The sequence below is a fragment of the Pseudophryne corroboree genome, chromosome 3, assembly GCF_028390025.1.
Source record: "Pseudophryne corroboree isolate aPseCor3 chromosome 3, aPseCor3.hap2, whole genome shotgun sequence".
Lineage (NCBI taxonomy): Eukaryota > Metazoa > Chordata > Amphibia > Anura > Myobatrachidae > Pseudophryne > Pseudophryne corroboree.
The window spans coordinates 35,041,288-35,066,680 of record NC_086446.1 but is presented as its reverse complement, the minus strand read 5'-3'; the positions used below and the strand labels follow the sequence as shown (position 1 = coordinate 35,066,680).

Below are 25,393 nucleotides of genomic sequence, written 5' to 3'. Positions count from 1 at the left end.
AGAGTTTTGTGACCTTCCGAACGCACTTATACACATTATTCAATCCCCCACAGGGTTCATTCTAGAATTGACCTTTTCTTAATTACTAGTGACTCTGTTCAAGGATTGTCTAAGGCCTGGGTCACTCCATTTATTTGGTCCGACCATTTGGCGGTCTTGCTGTTGGTTTCTTCTACGCAGCCCTCACCTTCCTTTTTCCGGTGGAGATTGAATTCTTCCCTCCTCCTGAAACAGGAAATTGTGGAGCAAACGTAGAAATCACTAGAGGAATTCTTTGAATTTAACACTACTAAAGATGTCTCTCCTGCTATAATTTGGGAAGCTCACAAAGCTTCTATCCAAGGTCATTTTATATCCCTGGCAAAGGCGCAGAAACTAAAAGATGCACAGGCCATTATAAATTTAGAACGCCAGATTGAAGCTCTTACACTCCAACATTAGCAGCACCCTAAACGTTCAAGCTATAGCAAATTGTTAGCTCTCAAAGGTCAGTTACACCAGATTCTTTCTGCAAAAGCAGCCAAAACTATGAGATGGCTGCAGTATAAATTTTACGCTAAGGGCGATAAGGCGGATTCTCTCTTGGCTGCTCGTCTCCGTTCCTGAAAACAAAGGAACAGGATACGGTTTATTAATGATGCCCAGCATAAACCAATTTACGATCCTCAGAAAATAGCTAATAGTTTCCAGGAGTTTTACCAAACTTTATATAACATCCCTAACCCTGTAGATATTGCAGATATGCAAATCCGCATAAATGCGTTACTCTCTAGTTGCTCACTGCCAAAGTTGTCGGAAACACAACTTCAATCTCAATATGGAAATCACTGCTGCAGAAATTGATTCTATAATTAAATCGCTCAAAATCTCTTCGGCCCCAGGCCCGGACGGGCTCCCTGAATTGTATTATAAGAAATTCAAATTGTCCCTAACACCCTTCCTGAAAGATTTCTTCAATGATATCTTGTCTGGATCCCCTTTTGATAAAGCAACTACTACAGCGGAGATAGTTGTTATCCCAAAGCCCGACCGAGACCCTACTAGTTGCAGTAATTATAGGCCTATTTCATTATTAAACTCAGATGTAAAATTTGCAAAAATCTTGGCTAACCGCCTCGCTGGGGTGATATCTCATCTGGTCCCGCCGGACCAGGTCGGATTCATACCGGGTAGACAAGCCTATGACAATATTAGAAGAGTTGTGGATACTATCCAATTTATTAATATCTCTAAAAAACCCTCTTTGGTCATGGGTTTGGACGCAGAAAAGGCCTTTGATCGAATATCCTGGTTGTACATGAATAGGACTTTGGCCCAATATGGTTTCAAGGATAATCTTTAAGCGGGAATTAATTCACTATACCACTCTCCCATGGCGCGTATATTGGTTAACAGCTGCGTTTCTCAGCCTTTCACGATACACAATGGCACTAGACAGGGATGCCCCCTTTTCCTCCTTATTTTTGCCCTCATGGTGGAACCTCTAGCCTCCAAAATACGTAGTAGTTCGGATGTCTCAGGTATAACTATAGGATCAGATGAATACAAAATATCCTTATATGCGGATGATAGTCTCCTTACTATTTCTAATCCACTCATATCCCTCCCCAATCTATTGTAGATTTTGCAGGATTTTGGTGATATCCCAACTTTTTTCTTCCAGTTATTCTAGGCTTATAAGCTCAATATCGTCAGATCTCACAAAGTGGTCGGGGCAATTTATCTCTTGGACAGGTAGAGCGAAAGCACTAAAAATTATCGTTTTACCCCGCCTCCTGTATCTCTTTCAGGCCCTACCAGTTACAATACCCGCGCATGTTTTTAGAAATCTACAGAAAAAGCTGTCTTTGTTCCTGTGGGGTGGCAAGAGACCCTAGGGTATGATTTAAAACTCTGTTTAATGGAGCTAAGGAGGGCGGGTTAGGTGTACTGAATCTGAAGCTGTATTACTATGCAGCTCACATGTCACAAGCTATTCAATGGCATGGCGACATTTCCACTAGACCACAGGTTCTCAAATTCTGTCCTCAGGACCCCACACAGTGCATGCTTTGCAGGTCTTCTCAAAGAATCCCAAGTGAAATAATTAACTCCACCTGCGGACCTTTTAAAATGTGTCAGTGAGTAATTAATACACCTGTGCACCTGCTGGGTTACCTGCAAAACATGTGTGGGATCCTGAAGACAGAATTTGAGAACCTATGCACTAGACAATGGGTTCAATTAGAATCTGCATTAACACAGTTGACCTCAGTCTCCACTTTGCTTTGGATCCCCCGAGCGCAGAGGCCTTTTCAACTTATCTTGTTTCCCATCTATTACACTTGCTCTCAGTCTATGGGATAGGCTTTGTAGGGCTTATTCCCTGCTCTCCTCTCCTACGCTATACCCCTTATGGGATAACCCCGCATTCCCTGATGGTGGGAGCCAACATAATTTTAGGAACTGGAAGGTTCATAGCTTGCTGTTTATTAATGATATTGCCCCCTTACGGGGATTCACAACTTTTACTGCCCTACAGGACACATACAATTTGCAGCACAAATGTTTTTTCCAATACTTGCAGCTGCGTAGCTTTCACTCTTCTTGGTTTCAGAGGGTGGGAGTATGGTCCGGGACTGCCCTGGAAAGGCTCTGCCTGAGTCGACCGCCGTCAAAGGGTCTTATCTCTACACTATATCAGATGCTTACTCATAAACTTTCCCCTTTGGCCAAACATGAGGTTGCATGGGACGCAGATATCCGGGAACAGCTAGGTCCTGATTCGTGGATCCAAATTAGACGAAGTCTGGGAGCCACCGCTACTGCAGTGAGACATAGAGAAAATTCATATAAAATTTACGCTCCATGGTACTTGTTCCCATCTTGCCTGAAACATGTATTCCCGACTGCTTCGGGTCTCTGTTGGAGGGGACGTGGGATGGAGGGCACTCTGCTCCACATGTTTTGGGAGTGCCCAAGTATTTCACCTCTATGGCTAGATGTTAATAGGCTGATTTTTTAACATCACAAACACTATGGTTCCCTTTACCCCTTTCTTTTTTTCCCTACTCCCTCGAGAGATCCGTGGTCTGGAGAAAGCAGATCAGAGGCTAATCTGGCACATTACTAGTGCAGTGAAGTGCAAGATTGCTTTCCATTGGAAATCTGCTAATATTCCATCCATAGCTGCCATTACCATGACTATATGGAACACTGATCAGAAGCAGTTTTTATCTAGTATTGTGGAGAATAGATCTTCCACTTTCTCTAAAACATGGGCTGCGTGGCTGAGTTTTTATGATGCACCCCCCTTTCACTTTTGGGCCCTCATTTTGAGTCGTTCGCTTGCAAGCTGCTTTTAGCAGCATTGCACACGCTAAGCCGCCGCCTACTGGGAGTGAATCTTAGCTTCTCAAAATTGCGACCGACGTATTCGCAATATTGCGATTAGACCTCTCTTAGTTTCTGAGTAGCTCCAGACTTACTCGGCATCTGCGATCAGTTCAGTGCTTGTCGTTCCTGGTTTGACGTCACAAACACACCCAGCGTTCGCCCAGACACTCCCCCGTTTCTCCAGACACTCCTGCGTTTTTCCCGGAAACGGTAGCGTTTTTTCCCACACGCCCATAAAACGGCCTGTTTCCGCCCAGTAACACCCACTTACTGTCAATCACATTACGATCACCAGAACGATGAAAAAGCCGTGAGTAAAATTCCTAACTGCATAGCAAATTTACTTGGCGCAGTCGCAGTGCGAACATTGCGCATGCGCATTAGCGACTAATCGCTCCGTTGCGAGAAAAAAATAACGAGCGAACAACTCGGAATGACCCCCTTGGTCTGTAAAGAGTCACGGTTATGGAAGTCCATCTGTTTTTCCTTTTTATTTTGTGTCTGAAGTCTATTGAAGTGTTTGTGCTGGATACTTGTTCCTCTAAGAAAACGTATTTTTCTCTTGGTGTAAAAGATTATGCCTATATGCGAGTTTACCTGCACCCCCTTGGAGTGTCGATGCACTTCTCCTCCCCCCCCCCCCCCCCCTTCTTCCCCTCTTCCCCTCCTTCTCTTTGTTGTCTTTTTTTCTGTAATTTTTTTTTATATTGCAATATTGTTGAAATGTCAGTGCTGTATTATAACAAAATGTTTTCGATAAACTGTTCTTAAAAAAAAAAGTACAGTTGAATTTTTAATTCACAGACTTCTTCCTTACACACTAATATTTTAAACCTATATTTGAAAAAAAAAAATAATATATATATATATATAACATTTTAATGTGAAAAATAAAAGGTACATTTTAAATTTACTCTTGATATTGTGCTTCAAAATCAGACTCTTCTCATTTTTTTCATATGAGGCCGCACACCCTTTTTTTCTTGGATACAGGGAATTCATTATAGGGGTACAGTTACCATTGATGAAAATAGGTTGTGGTGCAATAAAACCTTCTCGTTTCTCTCTCTCGCACTATACAGAGATCCTGCAGTGCTGCACTCACGTCACTGATCCCAGCAGTGTCAGGCAGCAGTAAGACCACAGTACATGTCTGATGCTCAGAGACTGCCACTATACAGAGATCCTGCAGTGCTGCACTCACGTCACTGATCCCAGCAGTGTCAGGTGGCAGTAACACCACAGTACATGTCTGATGCTCAGAGACTGTCACTATACAGAGATCCTGCAGTGCTGCACTCACGTCACTGATCCCAGCAGTGTCAGGCGGCAGTAACACCACAGTACATGTCTGATGCTCAGAACCTGTCACTATAAATACAGAGATCCTGCAGTGCTGCACTCACGTCACTGATCCCAGCAGTGTCAGGCGGCAGTAAGACCACAGTACATGTCTGATGCTCAGAACCTGTCACTATAAATACAGAGATCCTGCAGTGCTGCACTCACGTCACTGATCCCAGCAGTGTCAGGCGGCAGTAAGACCACAGTACATGTCTGATGCTCAGAGACTGTCACTATACAGAGATCCTGCAGCGCTGCACTCACATCACTGATTCCAGTAGTGTCAGGCGGCAGTAAGACCACAGTACATGTCTGATGCTCAGAGACTGTCACTATAAATACAGAGATCCTGCAGTGCTGCACTCACGTCACTGATCCCAGCAGTGTCAGGTGGCAGTAAGACCACAGTACATGTCTGATGCTCAGAGACTGTCACTATACAGAGATCCTGCAGTGCTGCACTCACATCACTGATCCCAGCAGTGTCAGGTGGCAGTAAGACCACAGTACATGTCTGATGCTCAGAGACTGTCACTATACAGAGATCCTGCAGCGCTGCACTCACATCACTGATTCCAGTAGTGTCAGGCGGCAGTAAGACCACAGTACATGTCTGATGCTCAGAGACTGTCACTATAAATACAGAGATCCTGCAGTGCTGCACTCACGTCACTGATCCCAGCAGTGTCAGGTGGCAGTAAGACCACAGTACATGTCTGATGCTCAGAGACTGTCACTATACAGAGATCCTGCAGTGCTGCACTCACATCACTGATCCCAGCAGTGTCAGGTGGCAGTAAGACCACAGTACATGTCTCATGCTCAGAGACTGTCACTATAAATACACAGATCCTGCAGTGCTGCACTCACATCACTGATCCCAGCAGTGTCAGATGACAGTAAGACCACAGTACATGTCTGATGGTCAGAGACTGTCACTATACAGAGATCCTGCAGCGCTGCACTCCCGTCACTGATCCCAGCAGTGTCAGGTGGCAGTAATACCACAGTACATGTCTGATGCTCAGAGACTGTCACTATACAGAGATCCAGCAGTGCTGCACTCACGTCACTGATCCCAACCGTGTCAGGCGGCAGTGAGAACACAGTACATGTCTGATGCTCAGAGACTGTCACTATACAGAGATCCTGCAGCGCTGCACTCACATCACTGATCCCAGCAGTGTCAGGTAGCAGTAATACCACAGTACATGTCTGATGCTCAGAGACTGTCACTATATACAGAGATCCTGCAGTGCTGCACTCACGTCACTGATCCCAGCAGTGTCAGGCGGCAGTAGACCATAGTACATGTCTGATGCTCAGAGACTGTCACTATACAGAGATCCTGCAGTGCTGCACTCACATCACTGATCCCAGCAGTGTCAGGCGGCAGTAAGACCACAGTACATGTCTGATGCTCAGAGACTGTCACTATACAGAGATCCTGCAGTGCTGCACTCACATCACTGATCCCAGCAGTGTCAGGTGGCAGTAATACCACAGTACATGTCTGATGCTCAGAGACTGTCACTATAAATACAGAGATCCTGCAGCGCTGCACTCACATCACTGATCCCAGCAGTGTCAGGTGGCAGTAATACCACAGTACATGTCTGATGCTCAGAGACTGCCACTATACAGAGATCCTGCAGTGCTGCACTCACATCACTGATCCCAGCAGTGTCAGGTGGCAGTAATACCACAGTACATGTCTGATGGTCAGAGACTCACTATACAGAGATCCTGCAGTGCTGCACTCACATCACTGGTCCCAGCAGTGTCAGGCAACAGTAAGACCACAGTACATGTCTGATCCTCAGAGACTGTCACTATACAGAGATCCTGCAGTGCTGCACTCACGTCACTGATCCCAGCAGTGTCAGGCAGCAGTAAGACCACAGTACATGTCTGATGCTCAGTGACTGTCACTATACAGAGATCCTGCAGTGCTGCACTCACATCACTGATCCCAGCAGTGTCAGGTGGCAGTAATACCACAGTACATGTCTGATGCTCAGAGACTGTCACTATAGAGAGATCCAGCAGTGCTGCACTCACGTCACTGATCCCAGCAGTGTCAGGCGGCAGTAATACCACAGTACATGTCTGATGCTCAGAGACTGTCGCTATACAGAGATCCTGCAGTGCTGCACTCACGTCACTGATCCCAGCAGTGTCAGGTGGCAGTAAGACCACAGTACATGTCTGATGCTCAGAGACTGTCACTATACAGAGATCCTGCAGTGCTGCACTCATGTCACTGATCCCAGCAGTGTCAGGCGGCAGTAAGACCACAGTACATGTCTGATGCTCAGAGACTGTCACTATACAGAGATCCTGCAGTACTGCACTCACATCACTGATCCCAGCAGTGTCAGGCGGCAGTAAGACCACAGTACATGTCTGATGCTCAGAGACTGTCACTATAAATACAGAGATCCTGCAGCGCTGCACTCACATCACTGATCCCAGCAGTGTCAGGTGGCAGTAATACCACAGTACATGTCTGATGCTCAGAGACTGTCACTATACAGAGATCCTGCAGTGCTGCACTCACATCACTGATCCCAGCAGTGTCAGGCGGCAGTAAGACCATAGTACATGTCTCATGCTCAGAGACTGTCACTATAAATACAGAGATCCTGCAGTGCTGCACTTACGTCACTGATCCCAGCAGTGTCAGGCGGCAGTAAGACCACAGTACATGTCTCATGCTCAGAGACTGTCACTATAAATACACAGATCCTGCAGTGCTGCACTCACATCACTGATCCCAGCAGTGTCAGATGACAGTAAGACCACAGTACATGTCTGATGCTCAGAGACTGTCACTATACAGAGATCCAGCAGTGCTGCACTCACGTCACTGATCCCAACCGTGTCAGGCGGCAGTGAGAACACAGTACATGTCTGATGCTCAGAGACTGTCACTATACAGAGATCCTGCAGCGCTGCACTCACGTCACTGATCCCAGCAGTGTCAGGTGGCAGTAAGACCACAGTACATGTCTGATGCTCAGAGACTGTCACTATATACAGAGATCCTGCAGTGCTGCACTCACGTCACTGATCCCAGCAGTGTCAGGCGGCAGTAAGACCACAGTACATGTCTGATGCTCAGAGACTGTCACTATACAGAGATCCTGCAGCGCTGCACTCTCATCACTGATCCCAGCAGTGTCAGGTGGCAGTAATACCACAGTACATGTCTGATGCTCAGAGACTGTCACTATAAATACAGAGATCCTGCAGCGCTGCACTCACATCACTGATCCCAGCAGTGTCAGGTGGTAGTAATACCACAGTACATGTCTGATGCTCAGAGACTGTCACTATACAGAGATCCTGCAGTGCTGCACTCACATCACTGATCCCAGCACTGTCAGGTAGCAGTAAGACCACAGTACATGTCTGATGCTCAGAGACTGTCACTATACAGAGATCCTGCAGTGCTGCACTCACATCACTGAACCCAGCAGTGTCAGGTGGCAGTAATACCACAGTACATGTCTGATGCTCAGAGACTCACTATACAGAGATCCAGCAGTGCTGCACTCACATCACTGATCCCAACCGTGTCAGGCGGCAGTGAGAACACAGTACATGTCTGATGCTCAGAGACTGTCACTATACAGAGATCCTGCAGCGCTGCACTCACATCACTGATCGCAGCAGTGTCAGGTGGCAGTAATACCACAGTACATGTCTGATGCTCAGAGACTGTCACTATACAGAGATCCTGCAGCGCTGCACTCACATCACTGATCCCAGCAGTGTCAGGCGGCAGTAATACCACAGTACATGTCTGATGCTCAGAGACTGTCACTATATACAGAGATCCTGCAGTGCTGCACTCACGTCACTGATCCCAGCAGTGTCAGGCGGCAGTAAGACCACAGTACATGTCTGATGCTCAGAGACTGTCACTATACAGAGATCCTGCAGTGCTGCACTCACATCACTGATCCCAGCAGTGTCAGGCGGCAGTAATACCACAGTACATGTCTGATGCTCAGTGACTGTCACTATATACAGAGATCCTGCAGTGCTGCACTCACGTCACTGATCCCAGCAGTGTCAGGCGGCAGTAAGACCACAGTACATGTCTGATGCTCAGAGACTGTCACTATACAGAGATCCTGCAGCGCTGCACTCACATCACTGATCCCAGCAGTGTCAGGTGGCAGTAAGACCACAGTACATGTCTGATGCTCGGAGACTGTCACTATACAGAGATCCTGCAGTGCTGCACTCACATCACAGATCCCAGCAGTGTCAGGCGGCAGTAAGACCACAGTACATGTCTGATGCTCAGAGACTGTCACTATACAGAGATCCTGCAGTGCTGCACTCACATCACTGATCCCAGCAGTGTCAGGCGGCAGTAATACCACAGTACATGTCTGATGCTCAGAGACTGTCACTATAAATACAGAGATCCTGCAGCGCTGCACTCACATCACTGATCCCAGCAGTGTCAGGTGGCAGTAATACCACAGTACATGTCTGATGCTCATAGACTCACTATACAGAGATCCTGCAGTGCTGCACTCACGTCACTTATCCCAGCAGTGTCAGGCAGCAGTAAGACCACAGTACATGTCTGATGCTCAGAGACTGTCACTATACAGAGATCCTGCAGTGCTGCACTCACATCACTGATCCCAGCAGTGTCAGGCGGCAGTAATACCACAGTACATGTCTGATGCTCAGAGACTGTCACTATACAGAGATCCTGCAGTGCTGCACTCACGTCACTGATCCCAGCAGTGTCAGGTGGCAGTAATACCACAGTACATGTCTGATGCTCAGAGACTGTCACTATACAGAGATCCTGCAGTGCTGCACTCACGTCACTGATCTCAGCAGTGTCAGGCGGCAGTAAGACCACAGTACATGTCTGATGCTCAGAGACTGTCACTATACAGAGATCCTGCAGTGCTGCACTCACATCACTGATCCCAGCAGTGTCAGGCGGCAGTAATACCACAGTACGTCTGATGCTCAGAGACTGTCACTATAAATACAGAGATCCTGCAGTGCTGCACTCACGTCACTGATCCCAGCAGTGTCAGGTGGCAGTAACACCACAGTACATGTCTGATGCTCAGAGACTGCTGGCACATTTCCTTGGTGCACAAGCACGTGACTACACAAGGGCTGTGATGACCACACTGAGCAGCTGCAGTGTCAGAACTTGGTAGGTGAAGAATCTCTTTCACAGTATTGCCCCCAATTAACGTGATTCCGTGTCTGAGCCCTCTCCCTCCCAGGGACACACATTACATGCCAGAGTCTGTGCGGCAAATTTGCTCTGTACATAGGGGGTCATTCCGAGTTGATCGTAGTTGTGCTAAATTTAGCACAGCTATGATCATTCACACTGACATGCGGGGGGACGCCCAGCACAGGGCACTTAACTCTTACACATCGTACATGTCACGATCCGGGTATCTGGACGCCATTACCTGCCGTTTAGGTGTCTTCTGAGACTGGCCCAGCGTTCCAAGTCCGGATCTCATCTGTGTCTACACTCTGCACATCCCTCCTGTCATTCTGAGATACTACCACAGCGGCGCCATGTTTGAATCCAACATGGCGTCTCCCGTCCTCTGCGGCCTCCGCCGCCATTCCTGTGGTATTGCTGCAGGTTCTCAGAATCGTGTATCATGCCTGCCGCGGCCTCTGCTGCCCTCCAAGTGTCTCGGCATGTAACTGTCATCTGGCGTCTCCTGTCCTCCGCGGCCGGCGCCGCCATTATCACTATGTTTGCACATTTAATTTCAAACCAGTTTTCCCTCCAAATTCCAACATGGGCGCAGCCATGTTGGATTTGATCACATGCTCCAATTCCTCCAATCCACCGTCCCTGGAAATCTGCATAATTGCCCAGCCAATGCCTGCATAGCAGCAGGTATAAGTATCCTGTGTCTGGGCCAGATAGATGTCAGTGCTTTGTTTGTCATACCTTGTTTGTCTCTCTCTCCTGTGGCTTGTTTCTCCAGGTTCCAGTTCCTGTCTCCAGCATCCACAAAGAGACCCGCACCTGCTTTCCATCCTGCGGTGCAGCCTGACTCTACAGTCCTCCGTGGCTGTCCAGTTTCCAGCTATCTACTATCTGCTTCCAGCAGCCAGCTTTCAACAGATTCCAGCTTCTACAAAACACTGGTGCTGATCCAGCGGATCCTATCTTACCAGCAGTATCCACTACCACCGGTAATCATCTATCAGCTATTTTGTTTCTATGATCCCTAGCATCTCACATCATCCACTCTGTGTTTCATCGCCTGGCTGGTTCCATCCAGCATCCACTCCGTGACTTTAGTACCTGGCTGATTCCATTCAGCATCCACTCCATGTCTTACCACCTGGCTCGTTCCATCCAGCTGATACAGCAGCTTACTCAAGTTACCTGATTCACCTGTTACAACTACTGGCATGTTCCTCGGCTATCTCCACTACTACAACCAGGCCTGGTAAGGTGATTCCATCAAAGGACTTTAACATCTGTTCTTAACCTACCAGTGCTCTGTGATACCTTCTACGGTTACGTGTTCCAGGAACTGTGTTATTTGCCACTGTCATTGCTAAACCTTGAATGCTGCTTGTTATTACACGGAGTCTGTTAATAAACTTTTATTTTGAATTTTAACCTGGTTGTCATGGTCACACCTTCGGGTAATCATTCTGCACTTACATGTCCAGGGGTCTGATTAAACCTCCCAAGTTTAATTTCATCACAGCCCCTACAAATGAGGCTTCCTCCTGTCAGCCTAAACCCTCAGTTGTGACAGTACACTTTAAAACGTGTATTATTCCTTGTACTCTTTGCTTCTGTATATTAATGTTTATGTAACTTGTGGAATAGTACTTATGTATTATAACCACGCTGGATGCGGTGATTGGTCAGTGTTTCCCTAGATACACACAGTGACGGCTGAGCACCAATAAAAAACACTCACTCACAGATCCTTTACCATCATTTTATTACAAGAAACCGCTTTACATATTCATTATAACAAATCTTCAGTGACTGATCACCGCTATCAGCAGGTGAGAGGGTATCGGAAATGCATAACATCAGGGGGCTCTTATGTAACGGGATGACATCACAGCATCTGGGGTAAAAAATGTGCCTACACTGCGGGATCATATGGGGAGACACAGCCGTGATGCTGTCATACAGAGCATGTGATTGCTCCTCTGTAATGTGCAGGTAGTCTCACCATAATGCTGCGTCTGTAGTACATGTACACCGGTAGCAGAGACGTCTGGATTAGGTGTTATACACAGATGTTACTCTGGTGCAGGTTACTCAGTGACGCTGAGTCTGTATCACATATACACCGGTAGCAGAGAAGGCTGGATTAGGTGTTATACACAGCTATTACTCTGGTGCAGGTTACTCAGCGACGCTGAGTCTGTATTACATGTACACCGGTAGCAGAGACGGCTGGATTAGGTGTTATACACAGCTATTACTCTGGTGCAGGTTACTCAGTGATGCTGCGTCTGTATTACATGTACACCGGTAGCAGAGAAGGCTGGATTAGGTGTTATACACAGCTGTTACTCTGGTGCAGGTTACTCAGTGATGCTGCGTCTGTATTACATGTACACCGGTAGCAGAGACGGCTGGATTAGGTGTTATACACAGCTATTACTGTGGTGCAGGTTACTCAGTGACGCTGCGTCTGTATTACATGTACACCGGTAGCAGAGACGGCTGGATTAGGTGTTATACACAGCTATTACTCTGGTGCAGGTTACTCAGTGATGCTGCGTCTGTATTACATGTACACCGGTAGCAGAGACGGCTGGATTAGGTGTTATACACAGCTATTACTCTGGTGCAGGTTACTAAGTGACGCTGCGTCTGTATTACATGTACACCGGTAGCAGAGACGGCTGGATTAGGTGTTATACACAGCTATTACTGTGGTGCAGGTTACTCAGTGACGCTGCGTCTGTATTACATGTACACCGGTAGCAGAGACGGCTGGATTAGGTGTTATACACAGCTATTACTCTGGTGCAGGTTACTCAGTGATGCTGCATCTGTATTACATGTACACCGGTAGCAGAGACGGCTGGATTAGGTGTTATACACAGCTATTACTCTGGTGCAGGTTACTAAGTGACGCTGCGTCTGTATTACATGTACACCGGTAGTAGAGGCGGCTGGATTAGGTGTTATACACAGCTATTACTCTGGTGCAGGTTACTCAGTGACGCTGCGTCTGTATTACATGTTGTACACCGGTAGCAGAGACGGCTGGATTAGGTGTTATACACAGCTATTACTCTGGTGCAGGTTACTAAGTGACGATGCCTCTGTATTACATGTACACCGGTAGCAGAGACGGCTGGATTAGGTGTTATACACAGCTATTACTCTGGTGCAGGTTACTCAGTGATGCTGCGTCTGTATTACATGTACACCGGTAGCAGAGACGGCTGGATTAGGTGTTATACACAGCTATTACTCTGGCGCAGGTTACTCAGTGATGCTGCGTCTGTATTACATATACACCAGTAGCAGAGACGGCTGGATTAGGTGTTATACACAGCTATTACTCTGGCGCAGGTTACTCAGTGACGCTGTGTCTGTATTACATGTACACCGGTAGCAGAGACGGCTGAATTAGGTGTTATACACAGCTATTACTCTGTAGCAGGTTACTCAGTGACGCTGCGTCTGTATTACATGTACACCGGTAGCAGAGACGGCTGGATTAGGTGTTATACACAGCTATTACTCTGGTGCAGGTTACTCAGTGACACTGCGTCTGTATTACATGTACACCGGTAGCAGAGACAGCTGGATTAGGTGTCATACACAGCTATTACTCTGGTGCAGGTTACTCAGTGATGCTGCGTCTGTATTACATGTACACCGGTAGCAGAGACGTCTGGATTAGGTGTTATACACAGCTATTACTCTGGTGCAGGTTACTCAGTGACGCTGCGTCTGTATTACATGTACACCGGTAGCAGAGACAGCTGGATTAGGTGTTATACACAGCTATTACTCTGGAGCAGGTTACTCAGTGATGCTGCGTCTGTATTACATGTACACCGGTAGCAGAGACGGCTGGATTAGATGTTATACACAGCTATTACTCTGGTGCAGGTTACTCAGTGATGCTGCGTCAGTATTAGATGTACACCGGTAGCAGAGACGGCTGGATTAGGTGTTATACACAGCTATTACTCTGGCGCAGGTTACTCAGTGACGCTGCGTCTATATTACATGTACACCGGTAGCAGAGACGGCTGGATTAGGTGTTATACACAGCTATTACTGTGGTGCAGGTTACTCAGTGACGCTGCGTCTGTATTACATGTACACCGGTAGCAGAGACGGCTGGATTAGGTGTTATACACAGCTATTACTCTGGTGCAGGTTACTCAGTGATGCTGCGTCTGTATTACATGTACACCGGTAGCAGAGACGGCTGGATTAGGTGTTATACACAGCTATTACTCTGGTGCAGGTTACTAAGTGACGCTGCGTCTGTATTACATGTACACCGGTAGCAGAGACGGCTGGATTAGGTGTTATACACAGCTATTACTCTGGTGCAGGTTACTAAGTGACGCTGCGTCTGTATTACATGTACACCGGTAGTAGAGGCGGCTGGATTAGGTGTTATACACAGCTATTACTCTGGTGCAGGTTACTCAGTGACGCTGCGTCTGTATTACATGTTGTACACCGGTAGCAGAGACGGCTGGATTAGGTGTTATACACAGCTATTACTCTGGTGCAGGTTACTCAGTGATGCTGCGTCTGTATTACATATACACCAGTAGCAGAGACGGCTGGATTAGGTGTTATACACAGCTATTACTCTGGTGCAGGTTACTCAGTGACGCTGCATCTATATTACATGTACACCGGTAGCAGAGACGGCTGGATTAGGTGTTATACACAGCTATTACTCTGGCGCAGGTTACTCAGTGACGCTGTGTCTGTATTACATGTACACCGGTAGCAGAGACGGCTGAATTAGGTGTTATACACAGCTATTACTCTGGTGCAGGTTACTCAGTGACGCTGCGTCTGTATTACATGTACACCGGTAGCAGAGACGGCTGAATTAGGTGTTATACACAGCTATTACTCAGTGACGCTGAAGCGGTGATGATAGATCCTGATGTTATAGGTAGAGGTTTGTACAGAATAAAACAATTGCTGCAATAATGTGGGAAACTGAGGGGAATGTGACGCGTTTCAGTGCAGACGTGCACATTCCTCAGGATACATTTCCTGTTCTAATCTCAGTTTTTCATAATGAGTGACCCAATCAACCAAGGAATTCAATAAAATTCATATCAGTTGCAAAAATTAAACAATATGGAGGCAGAAAACACCATGTACAGCGCTGAGTAACAAACACTTTCCCCCTTCCAGTCTCTGTTCCCATTATCTCACCAGTCACATTATATTTCCCCATGGTCAGTGCAGTCCGATCAGTCATTGCTCCTTCCCAGTCACAGGAGGTCATTGTGTGATGTGTATAATCCTATTCTCTAATAGTACATTTTACCCTTATCAGCCAGACATGCCGTAGCAACTCCATACCGTGTACATACAGTATTATCAGATGCGTGCAGTATATTAAACGTCACTTCTTCTATACTGCCCTTCTCTTACAGTTTTCCTTCCTCACATGACACATAATTCATCTTATATCATTGTAGTAACCCTAGGATGGGAATGCAAGCCAGTGGAGGCAGCTAAATGCTCTGGCAACGTTCTGCTGGGAAAGCTTGGATCTAGCACAATTCATGAGGATGTTACTCTGATACTTATCACCTACCTAAACATTGTAGCACCTCTTCATGGCAATGGTATTCCCTGATGGCACTGGCCTCTCAGCAGGATATTGCACCATGCCATACTGCAAACTTTGTTCAGAAAGTTTGAGGAACATGACAGAGAGTTCAAAGTGGTGACCTGGCCTCCAAATTCCCCAGCTCTCAATCATATCGAGCTTTAGGTGGGATGTGCTGAAGAAACAAGTCTGAGGAGGCCCCACCTCACAACTTGAAGGACTTAAAAGGATCCGCTGCTAACATCTTGGTGCCAGATACCACAGGACACATTAAGAGGTCTTGTGGATATGTCAGAGATGTTATGGCGGCACAACATGGAGATATTAGACAGGAGGTTATAATGTTATGTCTGATAGGTGTATACTTTACCTACACTTTTTAGAATTTACTTTCTACATTCACTAACTCTGCGATAGGCATCCGGCTAAAAGCAAGTGCAGCCCTGACATACATAAGATACGTACATAGGCCTTTATTTCCAAAATAAAAAAACACATCCCAGGCAACCCCACCTCATTCACCCCAAATTGCCCTCTCTTGCTCCAAAATGCCACAAAACACACCCTAACATCTTACAAGTACTAAAAAGCTCCACAAATGCCATGCAGCTCTAAGAACATCCTCTCAGACATGAACTTATACCACCCAGACATCCCCACATGCCAATCCTTTCTCCTTATGTGGATTTTGTGACGTGTAACAAGATATTTTAGTCAAAAGTATTTTGTGCCCTCAGGGCCTGATGTCGATCTATAAGGAATTGCGCAGACGCAGTGCAATACCGTACAAATTACATGTAAATGCAGTAGGAGATTGGTGGGCTGCATCTGAGTACATCGCATTGGATCATCATACCAAGTCATGATGGTAAAAGATCTTGGTCAGTCAGCACAAACCGAAGCTTACTCAGACTGACCATAGGATCTAGACAGCAGGGTCCAGGAAGTTTGAATCCAATGACTAAGACTTATATGCAAACCATTACGTTTGCATACAAACCAGAATCAGACCCACAGTACATGGAAATGGTTACACACCTGTGTGAGTTCTCTCATGTTTAAAGAAATCTGATTTCTGTATAAAACATTTCCCACACTCAGAACATGGAAATGGCCTCTCACTTGTGTGACTCCTCTGTTGTATAACAAGATGTGATTTGTAAAACATTTTCCACACCCAGAACATAAGGTGTCTCACCTGTGTGACTTCTGATGTGTAACAAAATTTGATTTCCATGTAAAACATTTCCCACATACAGGACATGAAAATGGCTTCTCACCTGCATGACTTCTCTAATGTATAACAAAATTTGATTTCTGTGTAAAACTCTTTCCACGCTCAGGACGTGGAAATGGTCTCTCACCTGTGTGACTTCTCTGATGTGTAACAAGATGTGATTTAAATCTAAAACGCTTCCCACACTCAGGACATGGAAACGGTCTCTCACCTGTGTGACTTCTTTCATGTTGAACAAGATTTGATTTATCTTTAAAACATTTCCCACACTCAGGACATGGAAACGGCCTCTCACCTGTGTGACTTCACTCATGTATTTGAAGTTGTGATTTTTTTTTTAAATGCTTGCCGCACTCAAGACATGGAAATGGCTTCTCACCTGTGTGACTTCTCTGATGTATTACAAGATTTGATTTCAGAGAAAAACATTTTCCACACTCAGAGCATAGAAATGGTTTCTCACCTGTGTGACTTCTCTGATGTGCAACAAGAACTGATTTCCATATAAAACATTTCCCACACTCAGGACATGGAAATGGCTTCTCACCTGTGTGAATTCTCCCATGACTAACAAGATGTGATTTCTGTGTAAAACATTTCCCACACTCAAGACATGGAAATGGCTTCTCAACTGTGTGACTTCTCTCATGTATTAGAAGATGTGATTTATTTTTAAAATGCTTCTCGCACTCAAGACATGGAAATGGCTTCTCACCTGTGTGACTTCTCTGATGTATAACAAGATTTGCTTTCAGAGAAAAACATTTCCCACACTCAGGACATGGAAATGGTTTCTCACCTGTGTGAATTCTCTCATGACTAACAAGATGTGATTTCTGTGTAAAACATTTCCCACACTCAGGACATGGAAATGTTTTTTTGCCTGTGTGACTTCTCTGATGTGTAACAAGATTTGATTTCTGAGAAAAACATTTTCCACAGTCAGAGCATGGAAATGGTTTCTCACCTGTGTGACTTCTCTGATGTTTAACAAACACTGACTGATGTACAAAACTTTTACCACAATTAATACATGTAAAAACCGAATCACCTGTAAGAGCAGCACTATGTGTAACAATTTTGGAGTTATCAGGAGAACATTTCCCATGATGACAGAGATCAGATGATAGATCAGCACTGAGAGGTACAGGATGTATATTTAGAGAAATGGAGATGTCCCCCGGAGAGTCCAGTGTGATGTTGTCTTGTATTTTAATATCTGGAGGCAAAATGCGATCTCCCTCCAAGATCTTTGTACTTGTGCCTCCATCTCCTAGAAATAAATATGAAATTAGAAGTTATTGTAGACTTACCATCGATAACTATTTCTCCAAAATCCACAGTATCCACAGGATATACCTTGGGATATTAGGAAGCAACAGCGGAATGGGCACCAACGATCTAAGATTTTCAGACTCCCAGGATGCAATGGGCCAGTCCCCTATATCCCCACCTCCTGGTTTAGGCAATTCAGTTATTTTCCAAAGCTCAAGGCAGGAGCATAATAGAGAGTCCTAATCAGGCGAGAAGAACATACACACACTTCCATACAAGAAGAGAGAGGTTAGTAAGTGTAAAGATTCTCAAATCAGAAGCGTCAGGGTTGGATCCCTGTGGATACTGTGGAATTCAGAGAAACAGTTATCTTCAGTAAGTTTACCATAACTTCTAATTCTCCTTAAGGGTCCATAGTGGTATCCACAGGATATACCTTAGAATGTCCCAAAGCAGAAATTAGTGGAGGGGACGCTCCTGATTGGACAGGAGAATCCTTCACCCAAAAGCAGCGTCCTGACAGGCAAAGGTATCAAAGGCATAATGTCTAATGAATGTGTTAACAGATGACCATGTGGCTGGCTTATATATTTGCTCAGCTGAGGCAACACGGTGGGCTGCCTATGAAGGACCTACCGAACGAGTAGAGTGAGCAGATATAATAATAATACCTTTATTGTTATTGATGTTCACAAGTAACAGTTGTCACGCTTGGCATAAGTTGGGGTTCCGACAACCGAGTTTTGGCTGAAGGGACAGCTGCCTGTGAGGAGAGTAAACGAGGTGACTGAATGTAATTCCTCCTCATGGGGTGGAAGCCAAACTAAGCATTAACGTTGGCCAGAGGGCGTAAAGAAAAGGAGGACTTACACGAATATTAGAGAAATAGAAGAAACTGGTGGAATTAGTCTATGGTTAAATGACTTGAAGAGTGAAGCTGAAGAACTCTGGTAAAGAAGAGCGGAAGACTGTGTTTTATGATTAAAAGACGAGGCTGAAGTACTTGGACTTTGAAGAAATGAAGACTGGTTTGTGTTTGAAAGATGAGGCTGAAGAACTTGGACTTTGAAGAAATGAAGACGTCTGCGGGAACTGCCGTTAGCACCTGGAGCTCCTTTACGACCTGGGACCCCGTGAGCGCTTCCACGAGTGGCAACGGACTTAGACAGCAGGACTGCAGCAGCGTTTAGGTAACCGACAGATGAGAGCAACCAGGACCAGGGAACCAGAAATAACCTGGGAGCACAGAGCTGGAGAACCTTTCACAAGGAGGTAACTTGAAGCACTGGCACTCTCCCTCTGAGCCAGCCCCCTTTTGTAAGGGGAGAACACGCAGGATTGGCTGGACACAGATTGGGAACTTCATTGGTAATACTTTGGTCTCCAACATGGCTGCCTCTGGCACATGAGACATACTTAGCTGTTAGCACACAGCTTTAGCCAGCTTCTGTCTCTGACACACTATATACTCTGTCACCACTAGAGGACCTTGCCGCAGCAATCCCCGCCACAGCGCCCGGCTCTCCAGACCTTCAGCCCCCATCCCCTGGCAGCCGCACATCCGTCCAGCCGCTGCCGCTGCAGCCGTGCCAACCAGCCAGACGGTAACCCGTGGGAGCACCCACCGGAGGTAAGGCTCCGGAGTCTGACAGTACCCCTCCTTTTTAGGGTGGGTTCTGAACACCCTTGTGGTTTCGTCGGATACTTGGTATGAAAGGCCCAGACTAATCTTGGAGCGTGGACGTCCTCTTCAGAAACCCAGGACCTTTCCTCCGGTCCATATCCCTTCCAATCAATAAGATATTGGAGATGACCATATCTTTTACGACAGTCAAGAATCCTATGAACTTCAAATTCTTCTCCTTGAGCATCTTGCACCTTGGGAGGTCTAGGGAGCGCAGCCCAAAAACTGTAAAGTATGAGAGGCTTCAGTAAGATGTGAAATGCATTTGAGATCTTCAAGTATGGAGGCAACGTCACTTTGTATACTACTGGATTCAATACTTTTTCAATAGGATATGGTCCAATGAATCTGGGGGCAAATTTCTTGGAAGGGACCTTGAGTCTTAAGTTTCGAGTAGAAATCCAGACTTGATCACCCACTTTGAGATCTCCGATCTGAAAAAAATTGTATTTATTGGATGTTTTAAGCAGAGCCTCATGAACTTGTTTCCACACCTAAGTGAATTTCTGAAGGGGTAACTCTGTGGCAGGTACTTCGAGAGCTGGAAGAGACTGGAAAGCAGGAACACGTGGATGAAGTCCATAATTCACATAAAAGGGTGTGGAATGGGTAGCGGAATGGTAGAGATTATTGTGAGCAAATTCAGCAAATGGAAGATAGTCCAGCCAATCATCCTGAGAAGATATGAAGAGTCGTAGGAAAGTCTCTAAGTCTTGGTTCACACTCTCAGTCTGGTCATCCGATTGGGGATGGTATGCAGAGGAGAAACTTAATTCCATTCCAAGAGCTGAACTCAGTGCTCTCCAGAATTTAGCCACAAATTGAGGCCCTCGGTTGGAAACTATCTCTTGTGGAAGTCCATGTAACCGGAAGATGTCTGATATGAACAATTTTGATAGTTGTGGAGCGGTTGGAAGACCTGTGAGTGGGACAAAGTGTGCCATTTTGGAAAATCGGTCCACAATTACCCAAATGGTGTTTCGTCCTCTGGAGACAGGTAGGTCAGTTATAAAATCCATGGAGATGTGTGTCCAGGGTTTTTGTGGAACCTATAGCAGATGAAGAAGACCCGATGGTGATCCTCTTGCACTTTTATGTTGGGCGCACTTTGGGCAGGCATCTATGAATTCCAAAACATCCATCTTCAGATGAGGCCACCAATAGGAGCGTTGAATGAACTTAAGAGTCTTGAGGCTACCTGCGGATCCCATACACTGTGAGTTATGAACCCACGTGAGCAGTCTTTTTTAGAGTTCTGGTGCAACAAAGGTTTTTCCTGGTGGAGGAACCAAAGTAATATGAGTTGCAGCAAAGGAGGCAGGATCTAGGATGAATTGTCTGTTCGGAAGATCTGTGGACTCATTTGAACTCAATGAACGAGAGAGCGCATCTGCTTTCCGATTAAGAGACCCTGGAGGATAACTGATCTTGAAAGAAAAACGGGAGAAGAACAGTGCCCACCTGGCTTGCCGTGAGTTTAAACATCGGGCAGTCTGAAGATATAAAAGATTTTTGTGATCTGTGGTTACAGAGATTGGGTGCTGAGCTCCTTCCAGCAAGTACCTCCAGTCTTCAAAAGCAAGTTTTATGGCAAGCAATTCTTGTTCTCCAATGGCGTAGTTTTGTTCTGCCGGAGAGAATCTTCAGGGAAAATAAGCAAAAGGATGAGCTTTCTGATCCTCGAAGTACTGGGATAAGACGGCCCCCACTCCTACTGAAGAAGCATCCACCTCCACCTGAAAAGGACGACTGAGATCAAGTTGCCGAAGGATAGGAGCAGACATGAAGGCCTCTTTTAGAAACTAAAAGGCTTTTAGTGCCTAAGGTGGCCAAGCTGCAGAATTAGACCCTTTTCTTGTTAGTGCTGTAATCGGGGCAATGATGGAGGAATAATCTTTAATAAACTTCCTATAGAAATTGGCAAAGCCTAAAAAATGCTGGATTCCATTCAGAGTGGTAGTAAGGGTCCAATCTCTGATTGCTTGGATTTTAGCAGGATCCATCTGTAATTCCCTCCTGGAAATGATGTAAACTAAGAAAGGGATGGAAGGAACCTCAAACGTGCACTTCTCCAGTTTACAAAAGAGTTGATTTTCCCTTAAACGTCTCAAGACTTCTCTGACCTGTTCTGGATGGACTTTCAGATCTTTGGAAAATATTATAATATTGTCCAGATACACAACCAGGCACTGGCTTAATCCTGTCTGACTCCTCCATTACACGCACGCAGGCGGCAGCAGCAGCACGGCCCACATGGACAGACCACCCCGACCTCAGACTCCATTACCCGTTGACGGATTAGCTACGACGATGATGAGCTGATTCCTGCCCGCTCCCCTCCCGGGCATATGGCAAGAGCCGCCTCTGTGATTTCTCCCTTGGGCCCCCACACCACTCTAAAAATTCTGCCAAAAAAGAGAAGACGATTCCCCAAGTCCTTCGAGCCGTTATCTCACAGCGGATTTTCTTTCAAAGCGTACAACAACCCAGCGGGACTAGGAAAAGTGCTCTATAGGGAGCCGTTCGACTTCAACGCGGAGCCACCCTGGCAGCCTAGCTGATGATAGGAGGTTCCATCTCCTAACTTGTCCATAAGACTTCCCTGTTACTGAAATAAGTGTTCATTTATCTAATACTCCTACTTGGCCGATTGAATCATCGCACCAGTGTGAGGGGACCAATGCAGTTTGACCGCCGTTTAAAGAAACCGCTACACGAGGATCATAACAGCTTTCACTGTGAGTGTTAGGTACGCAACTGCCTACCTACTGTCTATCAAAAATATCCTGTCCTTGAAATTCCTGCACTATCTGTCCATATAGTTTGCCAGTGATCCAGAAAGATACCTTTATGGGTTTTTTCATACCCTTGCTTGTGTAAGAAAGGTGTGTCTATGCCAGCTTTCTACTTTTATTTCATTTTGAGATTTAAGTCCCAAGCTGACCACTCATATCACGAGTGAAAAGTCACTAACAGTACCATAGTACCTGTGGACATCTACGCATTTATTTACCACTTGTTAAAAAAACTCTACTACACATTATATTCTATATAATTTTTTTTTACTCACGCTGGAGTATCCAGTCTGATCACCAGAAGCAGAACACTTCGGACACCAACTATAAGCTAAGTATAACGGCTTTTTCCCTCCGTCTCACCTTCACCACTTGAACGGTAGCGCCATCTAGTCCACACAACCACAGATCTTTCTTTTATAACTTTTGAACCTTCTGGGATAGGTTCACCAGTGGACTTAGAAGGCAGCCACCGTCTGACTAGAAGCGCCACAAAGGAATTCTTCACACACTTTTTTTTACTTATAGAGGAGATCTTGGAATAATTTGTTGACATAATTCTGGAAGACTGCTGGAGCATTGCATAAGCCAAAGTCCAACATAAGATATTCGTAATGCCCGTTGTGAGTATTGAATGCAGTCTTCTACTCATCTCCTGTGCGAATGCGTATAAGGTTATAAGCTCCATGCAGGTCCAATTTGGTGAAAATGGTAGCCCCCTTTACTCAGTCAAATAGTTCGGGAATCAAGGGCAAGGGGTATCTGTTCTTAACTGTAACTTCGTTGAGCCCCCGGTAGTCGATGCAAGACTGTAGGCCCCCGTCCTTCTTCTTAACTAAAAAAAAACCCTGCCCTGGCTGGAGAAGAGGAAGGGTGAAGGAACCCTTTGGCCAAATTCTCCTGTATATACTCCGACATCGCTTGGGTTTCCGGGAGAGATAAAGGGTACGTTTGGCCTCTGGGAGGTGTTTTACCAGGCAGTAAATCAATAGGGCAGTCCCAACTTCGGTGGGGAGGCAAGGTATCCGCCCCTTGCTTACTGAAGACGCCCAGAAAGGGCTGATAGGCATCTGGGAGATCAGTGGAGTGTAGGGCAAGGAGTGGCTTGACAGTGGATAAACAGCTTTGAGAACACGACTCCCCCCAAGCGAATACATCCATAGTTTGCCAATCAAAGTGGGGGTTGTGCTCCTGTAACCACGGGAATACTAGGATTATTTTTTGAGTGGCTTTGGGAATTACCAGGAAAGAGATAACTTCAGAATGGAGAATACCAACTTTCATCTTCAGAGGAACTGCACGGTGGGTGATGATCCCTTCAGGGATATAACTTCCGTCAACCACATGAGTTCTTCAGTAGACGGTAAGGATGGTCTAGGAGTGGGACAGGCCCGAGGTTTGGGTCGCTCGAACCTTGTTCTCTCAACACAGCGCTCCTTGTATCTCAGATCAATCTTGTTACATAAAGAAATAAGCTGATCAAGCTTAACTGGCACATCCTGAGTGACCAGGTCATCTTTAATTTTGTCGGAGAGACCGTTCCAAAAGGCGGCAATGACAGCCTCTTCATTCCAGCCCACTTCGGAAGACAGAGTACGGAATTGGATCACGTACTGGGCGACGGAACGGGTTCCCTGACGCAGACGAAGAATCTCCAAAGAGGCAGAGGTGGTCCATCCTGGCTCGTCAAATATTTTATGAAAAGTTGCCATGAATTCCGAGTAATTCGAGAGTATGGGATCAGTTCTCTCCCATAAGGGTGAAGCCCAATCCAGAGCTGGTCCGGTCAGAAGTGAAATGATGTATGCGATTTTAGTCCGATCAGACGGAAAGTTAGCTGACTGAAGCTCAAACTGGATCTCGCATTGATTGAGGAACCCTCAGCATTGCTTTGGACTACCGTCAAATTTACTGGGTGGCGGTAGTTGTAAGTGAGGATCTGGAATCGACACTAGAGGATTAGGTGCTGGCGGATTGGAAGCTGGAACTAGAGTCCGAGATGTGGAAATAGCTGCGTGAAGAGAATCCAAACGAGTGGACATATTCAGCATGAACTGTAAAATCTGTGCCTGCATGGCCTCCTGTTTATTTAGATGAGACAGAATATCCACAGAGGCATCGCCACCGGTAGCCTGCTCACTTGCCGGATCCATTAGGCCAGTGCTTGCTGCCACGCTCGGAGTAAGTTGGGGTTCCGACAACCGAGTTTTAGCTGAAGGGACAGCTACCTGTGAGGAGAGTAAACGAGGTAGCTGAATGTAATTCCTCCTCATGGGGTGGAAGCCAAACTAAGTGTTAACATTGGCCGGAGGGCGTAAAGAAAAAGAGGACTTCGTAGGAAGATAACTGTAGTTTTAATGAATAATCAGGCTGTACACGAATATTGGAGAAATAGAAGAAACTGGAGGAAATAGAGTCTATGGTTAAATGACTTGAAGAGTGAAGCTGAAGAACTCCGGTAAAGAAGAGCTGAAGACTGTGTTTTATGATTAAAAGACCAGGCTGAAGTACTTGAACTTTGAAGAAATGAAGACTGTGGTTTGTGATTGAAAGATGAGGCTGAAGAACTTGGACTTTGAAGAAATGAAGACGTCTGCGGGAACCGCCGCTAGCATCTGGAGCTCCTCTACGACCTGGGACCCCGCGACCACTTCCATGAGTGGCAACGGACTTAGACAGCAGGGACTGCAGCAGCGTTTAGGTAACCGATAGATGAGAGCAACCAGGACCAGGGAACCAGAAGTAACCTGGGAGCACAGAGCTGGAGAACCTTTCACAAGGAGGTAACTTGAAGCACTGGCACTCTCCCTCTGAGCCAGCCCCCTTTTGTAAGGGGAGA

The 25,393-nt window shown here is 46.1% G+C and overlaps 1 protein-coding gene across 1 annotated transcript in view; it reads right to left on the bottom strand.

Annotated features, from left to right (window-relative positions):
• LOC135057114 (uncharacterized) overlaps window positions 1–25,393 on the bottom strand; it is a 123,909-nt gene that overhangs the window by 81,898 nt on the left and 16,618 nt on the right. The window contains 4 exon segments of the mRNA XM_063963013.1: window positions 145–225; window positions 497–602; window positions 16,602–16,698; window positions 16,869–18,073. Coding sequence (XP_063819083.1) covers window positions 145–225; window positions 497–602; window positions 16,602–16,698; window positions 16,869–18,073 — 1,489 coding nt within the window.